This window comes from Microcaecilia unicolor, chromosome 1 (assembly GCF_901765095.1).
Source record: "Microcaecilia unicolor chromosome 1, aMicUni1.1, whole genome shotgun sequence".
Lineage (NCBI taxonomy): Eukaryota > Metazoa > Chordata > Amphibia > Gymnophiona > Siphonopidae > Microcaecilia > Microcaecilia unicolor.
The window spans coordinates 35,665,727-35,679,368 of NC_044031.1; the positions used below are offsets into that span (position 1 = coordinate 35,665,727).

The following is a 13,642-nucleotide window of genomic DNA, read 5'->3' on the forward strand; positions in this document are numbered from 1 at the left end:
CGGTGAGACATCCAGGCAACAATGTCAGATAGGCAGGTAGATATCTTGGCCTGGATTTCTGCCGAGATTTCTGGTGTGGAGAGGTAGATCTGAGAGTCATCAGTGTAAAGGTGATATTGAAAACCGTGGGCTGAGATGACAGCACCAAGGGAGGAAGTATAGATGGAGAAAAGGAGATGTCCTAGGACAGATCCTTGAGGTACACCCACTGAGACCGGGATAGAGGAAGAGGAGGATCCACCAGCGTAAACACTAAAAGTACGCTGAGAGAGATAGGAAGAAAACCAGGAAAGAGCAGAGTTCTGAAATCCAAGTGAGGACAGCGTGCCAAGGAGTAGACTGTGATCAACAGTGTCAAAAGCAGCAGAAAGATCAAGAAGGATGAGGATAGAGTAGAGCCCTTTGGATTTAGCCTGGAATAGATCATTGGAGACTTCAGCAAGTGCAGTTTCAGTTGAATGAAGGGGGAGAAAGCCAGATTGGAGTGGATCAAGAATAGCTTGAGAAGAAAGAGGCAGCGACAGAGGACAGCATGTTCTAGTATCTTAGATAAGAAGGGGAGGAGGGAGATGGGGTGATAGTTGGAAGGAGAGGTAGGATCTAGAGAAGGTTTTTTGAGGAATGGGGTGATTACGGCATGTTTGAAGGCATCAGGGACAATCGCAGTGGAAAATGACAGATTGAGGATATGACAGATGTATTGATTCTCTTGTGCGTTGTGAGGTCTGACTTTTCACTAAACCTTGTACCACACTCTGTGCATGGAAATGGTTTCACTCCTGTGTGGTTTCCCTGGTGCAAACTGAGCTGTGCCTTCTGACTGAAGCTTTCACCACATTCACTGCACATAAATGGTTTTAGTCCCGTATGGATTCTCTGGTGTATGTTGAGATCTGCCTTCTCACTGAAGCATTTACTACACTCAGTACATGAAAATGGTTTAAGTTGTGCAGCTTCTCTGATGCTTTGAGAGGTTTGCCTTATGACTGAAGCTTTTACCACACTCAGTGCACATAAATGGTTTCACCCCTGTGTGGGTTCTCTGGTGCAAACTGAGATGTTGCTTCTGACTGAAGCTTTTACCACACTCTGTGCACATAAATGGTTTCTCTCCAGTATGACTTCTCTGGTGCTTTGTGAGGTCCGACTTCTGTCTGAAGCGTTTACCACACTCAGTGCATGTAAATGGTTTCACCCCTGTGTGGGTTCTATGGTGCGAGCTGAGATGTGCAATCTGTCTGAAGCTTTTACCACACTCAGTGCATGTAAATGGTTTCACCCCTGTGTGGGTTCTATGGTGTGAGCTGAGATGTGCGATCTGACTGAAGCTTTTACCACACTCACTACACATAAATGGTTTCAGTCCCGTATGGATTCTCTGGTGTACTTTAAGCTTTGTCTTCTCACGAAAGCATTTACTACACTCAGTACATGAAAATGGTTTCAGTCCAGTGTGGATTCTCTGGTGCTTTATGAGGTTTGCTTTATGACTGAAGCTTTTACCACAGTCTGTACATGTGAATTGTTTCACTTCAGTGTGGATTGTCTTGTGGACTCTGAAACTGTCCTCAGTAAAGCTCTTAGCACACTCTGTAAATATAAACTGTTTAATTTCTAAATGCATTCTCTGGTGCACTGTAAGGTTTTCTTCCCAATTGATGATTTTATCACACTCAGAACAAGGGTGTAATCTTTCATCTTTCTCACTTTCTCTATCTGAAAATGGTCTCTCTCCTGGGTGACATTTTTCATTACTTGTGACATTTTCTTTTTGGATGAACTTTTTGTCACAACCAGGACATAAACACATTGTTTCATCTATATTGTTTTTCTGGTGTTTTGGAAAGTGTGCTTGATTGATAAAGCTTTTCCCACATTCTGTACTTGTACACATTCTAGTTTCTTTATTATTTTTCTGGCGTTGCATTAACTCTTTCTTCCTACTGAAACCTTTTCCACATTCAGAACATATAAAATGTCTCTCTTCTATGCATGTTTTCCATTGTCCCTGTTCTCCCTTTTGAGGGAAGGTTTTCCAATAGTCTGGATATTTAGATGGTCTCTCTTCAGTGTCAGATATCCGCCACGAATTTAAAGTTACATGATCACTGAGGAATATCTCACAAATATCACATAAACATCTCTGATCTTTTATCTGGTTTCTCTGTTCTGCCCTTGTACGTGTGATATTACTGTAATTGTGCTCATCCAGAACTGAGCCTCCTGTTGAATTTTTTTGTTTATTTTCCGAGACCCATTGCTTTTCTCCCCAATTAGAATAGGAAAGAGTTTCTTCTTTGTCTCTTTCTATTAACATCTTTTCCCCTTCAGGCTTTCCACTGAGCTTCCAATGATTTGCCTCTGTATTACTGCTTCTGGGATCATCTTTTCCTAGATAAAGAAAAAAAAAAGGGAACATTCAGCATTATTGTAGGAGAAACAGTTTAAGCAGTTCAGTAACACAATACCCCACTGTATATCTGCCACCTCCTCGGTGGTGGGAATACAACATAACATCGGCAGCCAAGACTCCTCGTGCCTGCCTAAAAAACTTAATTGATAACATAAATAAAAACAGAACTCGTGTATTCACAAAAATTGGTAATAATTTGGACGCAGCTTTATTAATATCCAAAACAACTTAAACTGGGTATACCCAAGCCAACCATAAGCTTTCCAACTTTAACATACCAATCCCAGTCCGCTGCCATTAGCAAGACTGATAATCCACCAAGCAGCAAACCAGAGCTCCCCGCTGCGCAGCAAGGATGCTCAACCTTAGGCGCAGCTGTCACGGCTGACCAGCTTATCTCACATCAGGCTTGGGTACCCCCACCGTACTGCGACATTATATCTGAATGATTATCCTGACAATTAGGGAGGGAGGGATGCAGCATTTCTCTCCTGAATGCCGCAAAGATGGCGTTTGGGAGTTCCCTAGGGTTATATATGAATAATGTGGAGGAGTGGCCTAGTGGTTAGTGCAGTGGACTTTGATCCTGGGGGAACTGAGTTCAATTCCCACTGCAGCTCCTTGTGACTCTGGGCAAGTCACTTAACCCTCCGTCGCCCCTGGTACAAATAAGTACCTGATTATACTATGTAAACCGCTTTGAATGTAGTTGCAAAAGGCAGTATATCAAGTCCCATTTCCCTTATAAATCCACCCTGCCAATACGCCTCCTCCTCAGAGGGGAGCCGGTGCAAGGCGGGAACATTTTCTGCCGTCTCTGAATCCCAGAGATAAAATACTGTTGGGCTGCTCATTATTTCAGTTTCCTGCTGATCTGCTGCTGGTATCATTAGTCATAGGATTTGGCACAAGTCAAGTAGGAATACACTTGTTTGGCTGTTTGTCAAAAAGTTTCAATATGATTGGGGAAGTGACTCATGCTTCTTTATTCCCCCCCCCCCCCCTCCTACAGTGGCTCCACCATGACTAGCCCCATAGACAGTGCTGCTGCTGCCGAAACTGAATGGCTCGATTCCAGCCCCACAACCTCTCTGTTCATTTAAAGGGACACAAATCAAAAATGCCCTCATTTGTCATACGCTTTAAATTAAATGCACATCCCTTAGTGCCAGTGTCATGAGCTGATGAGGGGCCAATGAACACAGTGCCACACTTTTGACTACATTTAAGCCAGGTGCTGCTTATTTGCACTCCCTTCCCCTTGGCTTTCAGCCCTGCTCCAAGAATTGGAAACGATTTACCTCTGATTTAAAGGGAAGAAAACTGGTAAGACACGTGGAGGGGCATAATCGAATGGAAACGCCTAGCTCCATGGGCGTTTATCTTGGAGAATGGGTCCGTGAAGGGGCGGGCCGAACTGTATTTTCGAAAAAATGGACGTTTTTGAGCTGGGCGTTTGTTTTTTTTAGCGATAATGGAAACTAAAAACGCCCAGCTCAAAAACATCCTAATCTGAGCCATTTGGTCATGGGAGGGGCCATGATTCGTAGTACACTCGCCCCCCTGATATGCCAGGACACCAACTGGGCACCCTAGGTCAGTGCGGTGGACTTCAGGAAAAGCTCCCACATGCATAGCTCCCTTACCACGGGTGCTGAGCTCCCAACCACCCTCCCCCAAAACCCACAAATGTACAACACTACCATAGCTCTTAGGGGTGAAGGGGGCACCTACATGTAGGTACAGTGGGTTTTGGAGGCCTCCCATTTACCAGCACAAGTGTTATAGGTGGGGGTGGGTGGGCCTGGGGCCACCTGGCTGAAGTGCACTGCGGGACCCACTAAAAGTGCTCCAGGGACCTGCATACATGCAGGCCTCTAGGACTGGTTGCTGCTATATAACATTGGTACACCAGTTGACACCTGAAGACTAATCTCTCCGAAAACATCCTTTATTGGAATAACCGCCTTTACTCACAGTTAACTGCAGATCAGAGGTTGTGCCCCACTGGCAACGAGTCTCCCTGGTACTGAGATGAGCAGTAGGTCAGAGCTGGCAGAATGCTGTACAATGCCCACTTTCAGTAACGTGGGTAACACATGAAAGGGAGCTAAAACTGGCTTACAAAAATGGCCACTACCGCATGGACTACAACAGGAAACACAACAGGGCACACTCTGACCCAGTAGGCAGGGGGAAAAGCACCATGGGAGAAGAGCCTACCAACTACCAACATCGTGAGACAGTAACACAAGCTAATGAAATCACGGAGCCCAATACCATACACCCACCACAATGCAATGCTGATGTGACCTTGTACTGCACCCGAGAGCCACATCTGACCCAGGGAAAGGCTGTGAGAGGATCGAACACATTCTGCTGTCATGGAGGTGGGTACGGCATTTGAGGCTGGCATACAGGCTGAAAAAAAAGTTTTTAAAGTGGGGTTTTTTTGGTGGGAGGGGGTTAGTGACCACTGGGGGAGTCCAGGGAGGTCATCCCCGATTCCCTCCAGTGGTCATCTGGGCAGTTGGAGCACTTTTTTGGGACCTGTTCGTGAAAAAAAAGGTCCAAAAAAAGTGACCCAAAATCGCGGTCAAAACGCCTTTTTTTTCGATTATCAGCTAAAGACGCCCATCTCTCCTCAGCTGATAACCACGCCCCAGTTCCGCCCCCATCAACTTTATTCGTTTCCGCGACGGAGTGCAGTTGGAAACGCCCAAAATCGGCTTTCGATTATACCGATTTGGGCGCCTTTGCGAGACAAACGTCTATCTCCCGATTTAGGTCGCACTATAGGTGTTTTTCTCTTTCGAAATAAGCTGGATGGTATGGTCTAAATCCTGGCTCTTAACACCCCCATCCTCAGATACAGAGCAGGGTTGAGACAGGCCCTGATCATACATTTCTGGACTAGAAAAGGTAAAGGAAAATGTTTCATATTAATCAGCCCCTACGTCTGCTAAAAAAATGCAGGTAATGCAGTCCTTACCTAGTGAGATCAGGATCTCATAATTCTCCTTCATTACCTCTCTGTAAAGCTCCTTCTGTCTCTCATTTAAATACCACCACTGCTCCTGGGAGAAATAGACAGTGATATCCTCAAACGTCACTGGCAACTGAAACACAAACCAGGAACAAACTCAGTGACATGTGGAGGAGCTCAGAATGCACTAGAGTTCATCTGCCTTTATTCTCCTAACATTATATCATGGAAAAGAGAAAACCGGGACCCCTCTCCCCCAGAAATTGCCAGATCTGTTCCCTCATGTGTAGCCCTAGACTCAGTTTCCTCTATATACTCCTGGGTTTGCAAGTCTAACTGTGAACTTAGGTGCACACACTTACACCAGATTTACAGCCAACATAAACGCGTATGTGCTTAGGAGTAATTATCTACCCCCTTAAGCTAATATTCAATATAGGAATGTAGGCACCTATATTCCTTTACAGAATAAGTTCACAGTTATAGAATTACCCTCTTAATGTACCTGTCAGTCCCAAAAGGTGCAGGGTTTTGAGTTTCACCAGCAGTAGAATCACAGCCAGACCTTGATCCCCTGTACCTTTAAGGGGCTAATCTGAATGGGACTTGTGGCAGGTAAAGCGAAGATACTTACCTGTAGCAGGTGTTCTCTGGCTAAGAGAGAAATGGGTTACACTTGCTGGTACTGTTATGGAGTGGTAGATTTGTTCTATAAATCCTACATGACTTCTTTAGGGTTTTGTATTAGTTCATAACATGCCTGCTGCTGGGGAGGGGTTATGTTGCTGTTACTGAAATGAAATTATTGTATGGTAAGTTCTTTGGGAAAACACCCTACTTCTGCTCTGTACTCATTGCTATGTGAGAGAGGCTTCTGTGAATGCAGAATATATATTTGCATTTTACACTGTGACAACGCAGGTCAGGAGTCAGTAGTTTTTATATTAGCGTTCCAGGCTCTGTAATTTACCTTAAAGAATTTTTATTGAGTATAACCAAAGTCGACAAAGTCTTTCATTTTATTCTAGTGTATAGGCTGGAAATCTAAGTTGTATATTTTTTTTCTTGGGTCAGCTGCCTGACTAGTGTTCTGAGTGAGGAGATCTCCTCACCCTTCACCCTGACCAGAGTTTACTGAGAGTTCTCTCCGTTGGGTGGGGGTGGAGAGGGGTATATCTTATCCCTCACTTAGAAATTACAATATGTCAGTTTAGGGAATTGACATCTGCCATCCTTATAATTTGCACACTACAGTTGGAAATGCATCTTTCTATTTCTCTGGTGCTGAGCGGCATGTAGAGTCTGGGATTTGGGGGTTTAAGCTTAATTTTTGTTTACATATTTTGAATTTTAGTTTTTGGTTACTTATCCTGTATTTTGAGAGTGTCTGAGTTCTGTACTTGTGACCGAGGCCAGGTATTCTGTTAGTATTAAATATTTGCAGGGATCTGTCATAATCCAGCTTGTTCAATTTTCCAATAGTGTATTGATGTTCTGGGCTCACTGCAATATTTATAGTGCTGCCTTTTCTTAGGAAGGTCCTTGTGTAACCCTTTGTTGTATTGGAGCCTTGCATGGGAGGGTCCAGCATGGAAGTCATGAGTCCATCTCACACTTGGGGATGATCTGATTTGTTGAGTCCCGGTGTGGGGTGGAGCTGATGACCTCGGTATATATAGCAAGGACAATGCTGTAAGATTTGTCCTTGGCAGCCTGCATTGGAAGAGTCAAAACTCCCACCAAGTGACCCGTTGGGCTATAAGAGGAGTACCTGTTGAACTAACCCTGGTGAAGGATATAGGATCAGGGTAATTACTGTTAAATTTCTGAGCCATTCAGAGGAGCCGACCTACAGTTGAGATTGGGGAGTCTCGCTGCAACCCAGGCTCGAGAGTAGGATGCTGTCTGTCTGTGGCTGGAGATTTGCTTCAGGGTAAACCCCTGAAAGACTTGGACCGTTAATGCTGATCCAGATCTCCATTGGTACAACGGAGAGGAGTGCAGGGTGTAATCTGGCTACAGGTCGGGCACAAGGGGCTTTGTACATGTGCCTAGCCCAAGAAGGAAAGGCTGCGTGTTCTTGTGACTTTGTAAAATCAAGCCTTTGTTAACATCTTAATTCTATGCTGAGGATTTGCTGACAACTGATGTTGAGTTCCATGTGTTAAATAAAATTCAGTTAATTTCTTGTACTCTCCTGACTACTGCGTGGTTCCTGCGTGAGAGTTGAAGAGGAACCTGAAGCAAGTAATTTACACCCAGCCTCAGTTGGCTACTGAGATAGCCATGGGGAAGCCACTGCTTGCCCTGGGATTGGTAGAATTGAATGTTGCTACTAATTGGGTTTCTGCCAGCTACTTGTGATCTAGAATGGCCACCGTTGGAAGCAGGATACTGGGCTAGATGGACCATTGGTCTGACCCAGTATGGCTATTTATTTTCCCACCAATAGTAGGCTCAATGTGGCTTACAAGACCATAGGGCAAACTACAGTTCAATTAAATAACGTAATGTAATATAGTTCAGTAAAATAACATAATAATGTAATAAAAAATAGTAAACGTATAGGTATCGTAAAGAAGAACAGAGATAAGAGTGAATAATAAAGGTAAGGGTCCATGGAATTTGTTATTCCTAGTATAGGTGGATAGAACAGGAGAGGAGAAGCAGGAGAGAAAAAAGAAGGCTGGCCAAGCACAGAGCAGGGAAAGGGAAATGGGACTTGATATACCGCCTTTCTACTACATTCAAAGCGGTTTACATATATTCAGGTACTTATTTTGTACCAGGGGCAATGGAGGGTTAAGTGACTTGCCCACAGTCACAAGGAGCTGTAGTGGGAATTCAACCCAGTTCCCCAGAATCAGAGCCCACTGTACTCCTTGCAGATCAGCAGTGCGGCCGCGCAGGCTTCTGTTTCTGTGAGTCTGACGTCCTGCACATATGTGCAGGACGTCAGACTCACAGAAACAGAAGCCTGCGCGGCCGCGTTGCTGATCTGCAAGGGCAGGCTTCTACATGGAATGTTGCTAGTGGAATAGCAACATGAACATTCCATCTAGAATCTCCAATAGTAGCAACATTCCATGTAAAATCTCAACTAGGGAAAGGGAAATGGGACTTGATATACTGCCTTTCTGAGGTTTTTGCAACTACATTCAAGGGCAGGCGGTTTACATATATTCAGGTACTTATTTTGTATCAGGGGCAATGGAGGGTTAAGTGACATGCCCAGAGTCACAAGGAGCTGCAGTGGGACTCAAACTCAGTTCCCCAGGATCAAAGTCCACTGCACTAACCACTAGGCTACTCCTCCACTAGCAACATTCCATGTAGAAGGCTGCACAGGCTTCTGCTTCTGTGAGTCTGACAGGACGTCAGACCCACAGAAACAGAAGCCTGCGCGGCCGCGTTGCTGATCTGCAAGAGCAGGCTTCTACATGGAGTGTTGCTAGTGGAATAGCAGCATTCCATGTAGTATCTCAAATAGTAGCAACAGAAGCTCAATAGTAGCAACATTCCATCTAGAATCTCAAATAGGGAAAGGGAAATGGGACTTGATATACTGGCTTTCTGTGGTATTTTGCAACTACATTCAAAGTGGTTTACATATATTCAGGTACTTATTTTGTACCAGGGGCAATGGAGGGTTAAGTGACTTGCCCAGAGTCACAAGGAGCTGCAGTGGGAATCGAACTCAGTTCCCCAGCCAGGATCAAAGTCCAGGAAAGAAAGTGAATCTAAAGTAATCACAGGAAGCAGAAACTGAGAAGTCATATAGCAAGAGGAGATTGAGGAAGTGGAGCCTGAGAGGCTGCAGCGAATAAAAGAGACCAATGAATAGACTGAGCAGTGCCAAACTCCCCATGCACCCTATCAGAGGCTGCATGGCATTGCCTGGCACTGCACCTCAGTCTCTTACCTGCTGAGCAGAAAGCCTGCAAGCCATTCTCCTGCCCTTCTCCTCCAGAGTATGATTTCCAGCCCTGGCTCCCTCCCTGTACAGAGAAAGTCAAGAAAGGGCTGAGGTGGTGGAGAAGGGGGATGTCTGGGAAGGAACAGATCAGAGTCAGAGAAGAGAAGCAAGAGAGAGGGAGGGAGGGAGGAGGAGAGATGCATCTGACTGCTGCCATCTACTGCACATGCCTGAAATAACATCAGAGGAGCTGATCTTGTACAGCCTAGTACCCAGACCAAGAATCTGTAGTATAGATCATTTGTACAAATGCCTCCCAAGTGCTGGGCAGACATATACGGTCTGTGCCAGAGCCGGTGGCGGGAGGCGGGGCTGGTGGTTGGGAGGCAGGGATTGTGCTGGGCAGACTTATACGGTCTGTGCCCTGAAGAGCACAGGTACAAATCAAAGTAGGGTATACACAAAAAACAGCAAATATGAGTTATCTTGTTGGGCAGACTGGATGGACCGTGCAGGTCTTTTTCTGCCATCATCTACTATGTTACTATGTTACCTGATAAAGGAAAGAGAAATAAGAAAGTCAGTTTCTGGGTTATAGGTAGATCAGTTTGTTTCTGCTGACAATGACAGGAAAGAGCCACAGACTGGATCCTGGACTTAGAGGGATATGGGGGGGGGGGGGGGGGGGGCAGAAAACATTATACATTTACAGAAATTGGAGTTGCCCATCTGTAACAGAGGTTCACTATAGACAGCAGGCTAATGCAGTAACTGGTGACATCTTTCTTTCTTATGAATCTGAAAGGGAAGCTCTCCTCTACCTCAAGTAAACCTTTTGACTTCCCTCCCCCAGCTCAGTCTATACTGTAGAAGTTTCTTTTCTTTTTCTTTTTTTTCCTTCGCAATGGTGGTAACTGGTGTGGTTCAACCTTGCAGGGCACCTTTATCTTGGCCTTGCAATAACAGACCATTATATAATCATATGCCCAAGTGGACAGAGTGTGTGTTGATGTGGGTATCCCTGGGTTTTTAGGGTGATGGGTAAGGATTAACTGCGAACCTTTGCACCAGTCCTTCCTAGCTTGGAGATAGTAGAATAGGGGGCTGTTTTATAATGAGTTGAAGCTACAGTGTGGTAAATTTAAAACGAATCGGAGAAAATTTTTCTTCACCCAACGTGTAATTAGACTCTGGAATTCGTTGCCGGAGAACGTGGTACGGGCGGTTAGCTTGACGGAGTTTAAAAAGGGGTTAGATAGATTCCTAAAGGACAAGTCCATAGACCGCTATTAAATGGACTTGGAAAAATTCCGCATTTTTAGGTATAACTTGTCTGGAATGTTTTTACGTTTGGGGAGCGTGCCAGGTGCCCTTGACCTGGATTGGCCACTGTCGGTGACAGGATGCTGGGCTAGATGGACCTTTGGTCTTTCCCAGTATGGCACTACTTATGTACTTATGTAATCTAGAGTGAAGTTTCTCTTCAGCCATGCCAGGAGGGTGTGTGTGTGTGTGTGTGTTTGGGGGGGGGGGGGGGTTGGAAAGAAAGTAAGTAGTACTATTTATTGATTGATGTGAAATTTGGAGAAATCAGATGAATTTAGGACCAATTCTGAGCGCAACTTTACTTGGAAATAACCGGGTATACAGGGCGAAACATATTAACTCCTGGATTTCACCGATTCTTCAGGCTAAGGTAATTGCTATTAGGAACACAGTTTTCCAAGGGGTCCTTTTGTAAGGGGTAACTTTTACTGTAGCTTTTATTGAACCTGGAGATTCAGGACTTTTTGCTATAAACTACACTGTATTGTGCTTGGCTAAATGAAATTTTAACTTGTAACTGAACTGAGCTACAGCTCCTTGCGAACAGGATGCTATGGAAACCAGATAAGATAACGGCCCTAACCTGCTGAGTTTCATTTCTGCCTAAGATCCTTTGTCTGTGAACTATGTGTAGAGATAAGTCTTCCTGGGGCTACTCAGAGCTGCGTCTTGGCTGCCAAAATAAAGTTTGCTTGTCTTGGGTCTATTTGCCGCCAGTCTCGTGATTGATTGCTAATTTTCCTGTTACATTTTGGCGAGCCAGTCAGGAGACTCGGGGTCAAACGAGGATTTTCCTCCCCCTTCGGAGCTCAGTCGCACCGGGACTGGCGGCCCCTCCCTAGGCGACTGGTGAGTGCGCACCACTGAGTTCAGTGTCCGGCTGCCTTGAGGAGGAGTCGCATGGGACCGACCAGCGGCCTCAAGGCTGTGGGATCCGACCAAAGCAAACTTCTGTCTCCGGAGTATCCTGAATCCTGAATCTTGAGACCAGCCAGCCAGCAGCAGTGTCCTCAACCAGAAGCCTAGCGAGTATACTCGGGGTAGCAGACCAACCTGTTAAAGGGTCGAACAGTGGCCTAGTGGTTAGGGTGGTGGACTTTGGTCCTGGGGAACTGAGGAACTGAGTTCGATTCCCACTTCAGGCACAGGCAGCTCCTTGTGACTCTGGGCAAGTCACTTAACCCTCCATTGCCCCATGTAAGCCGCATTGAGCCTGCCATGAGCGGGAAAGCGCAGGGTACAAATGTAACAAAATAATCACCCCCTTCTGGGTGCCGAGTACGGGCTAGGTCCGTGACAGACTAGTGGCTCCCGAAACTCACCCGCAGAAGGGAAACCGGGAGGGCGGGTTTCCTGTTGTATGTGAAAGAGTGTGATTGGCACCATATCCCAGCCGGTGCGACTGAAATACCTTATGTGTCCGGTGGAATGGGACCCCACCCCTCCACCAACCCTTTCCCATTTTCTGTCTACTATCCTTTTGTACTCAGGCCAGGATGGACGGGGGTGGGTCCACACCCTTAGACCTAATGACAGAACACTTTAGTGAAGTGTTCAGCCAGAAACTGTGTACAAAGGGAGGTATGATCCAGAGAGGCCAGGTCATGTGGCCAGGACTCAACCAGATAGTTGACTGTGCCACCCTAATGACATACCGTATATAGAGGCCTGGATCAAGGTTATCAGGGATCCTCCGGAACTGTAAAATTATTGAATCCTGTGGGAAAAGCTGCAGGGTTGAAGAATCTCTCGGTAAAGTGCTAGGTGGTGACTGCGGTCCCTAGTATGAGTACAGCTGAGCTGTGTGTGGACGCGTCGGCTGCACAAGGGTGCATGCCTGGGATTTTGATAGACATCTGTACGTATATATATTTTTCTGTTGATTTTTGAGTTCTCAAATATTTTCATTGAGGGTAGGAAATAGACTGTTTCTTTTAAAATAGTGTGCAACAGTGATTCCTTAGTGCAGAAAGGCCTTGTAAGTAATTGTTAACGTTGGAGTAGGATGACAACTCAATATCTGTAAGTACAGTTGTTCTTCCTTTGTACTTGGCTGTTTGTGAAAGGGTTAACAGCTTGTCATGGCATTTTGTTACTGTTTGCTTTGGAATGCAGAGGGAAGAAAGAGTGTGTTGGAGTGTTCTGCAGACAGCAGAGACTTTCTCATTTAGTAGGAGAAAAGAGGAGTTTTTATTTTGTTGCAGTCTGTGTTCCTTGATTCACTCGCATGAAAGATAGCCGTACTTGGCTGTGCTGTTATTTCAAGCAAAGTTCCATTTTCTCTTTCCTCTTTCTCGTCATCAATGTGAGTGTGAGTGCAGACTGGCATTCTATGTGGGCGTTTTCCTTTCAATACGCTGTTTTTCCTGCCTTGTAATGCTTTATTTTATCTGTGCAGCATGAGTTAATTGCCTTTTGCATTTGTGCTGCTATAATAAAGCCATGTGTAACTAAGCAAGAGAGAGAGAGAATTTGTTTCCTCCCCGCTTCTGCACAGATATATTCATTTTAAACAGACACTGCATTCCTCTATGTGTGGGTGTGGAAAAAGGTCCAGTTTGTGCTTTTCTTCAGGGACATATCAGCTGCCTGTAGCCGTGTTCCCTTGCCTTTGATTAAGTACAATAACGGGTAGTGTCTTATGCAAGTCTTGTGGGTCTCGATGCGCTTTCCCAAGTTATTCATAAAACTTGCAGACTATTTCTTGCCTAATCTCTGTATCTACCTCAGTAGGATTTGTACAATAAATGTTTGTCTAGTGAAGTACCTAACATGTCTATCTATCTATGTATGTTCTATATGCAAGGTGATGCATGTGGGAAAAAAGAACCCGAATTATAGCTACGTCATGCAAGGTTCCACGTTAGGAGTTACGGACCAAGAAATGGATCTGGGTGTCGTCGTCGATAACACACTGAAACCTTCTGCTCAGTGTGCTGCTGCGGCTAGGAAAGCGAATAGAATGTTGGGTATTATTAGGAAAGGTATGGAAAACAGGTGT

The 13,642-nt window shown here is 45.2% G+C and overlaps 1 protein-coding gene across 1 annotated transcript; it reads right to left on the reverse strand.

The window, feature by feature from the left end:
* Positions 1–627: 627 nt before the first annotated feature.
* LOC115464900 (zinc finger protein OZF-like) lies at positions 628–9,431 on the reverse strand. The gene is made up of 3 exons (XM_030195280.1): positions 9,322–9,431; positions 5,406–5,532; positions 628–2,391 (listed from the first exon to the last, which is right to left on the reverse strand). The coding sequence occupies exons 1-3, from the start codon at positions 9,346–9,348 to the stop codon at positions 941–943; spliced, it is 1,605 nt and encodes a 534-aa protein (XP_030051140.1). The 5' UTR covers positions 9,349–9,431; the 3' UTR covers positions 628–940.
* Positions 9,432–13,642: the final 4,211 nt, after the last annotated feature.

Excerpts from the sequence above, each read along its gene's own strand:
- LOC115464900 (XM_030195280.1), bottom strand. The coding sequence starts at position 9,348 with ATGGCTTGCAGGCTTTCTGCTCAGCAG. Across the intron at positions 5,533-9,321 it reads GCAGGCTTTCTGCTCAGCAG|TTGCCAGTGACGTTTGAGGA; the intron begins GTAAGAGACTGA and ends TTTGTGTTTCAG. Across the intron at positions 2,392-5,405 it reads TGAGATCCTGATCTCACTAG|GAAAAGATGATCCCAGAAGC; the intron begins GTAAGGACTGCA and ends TTCTTTATCTAG.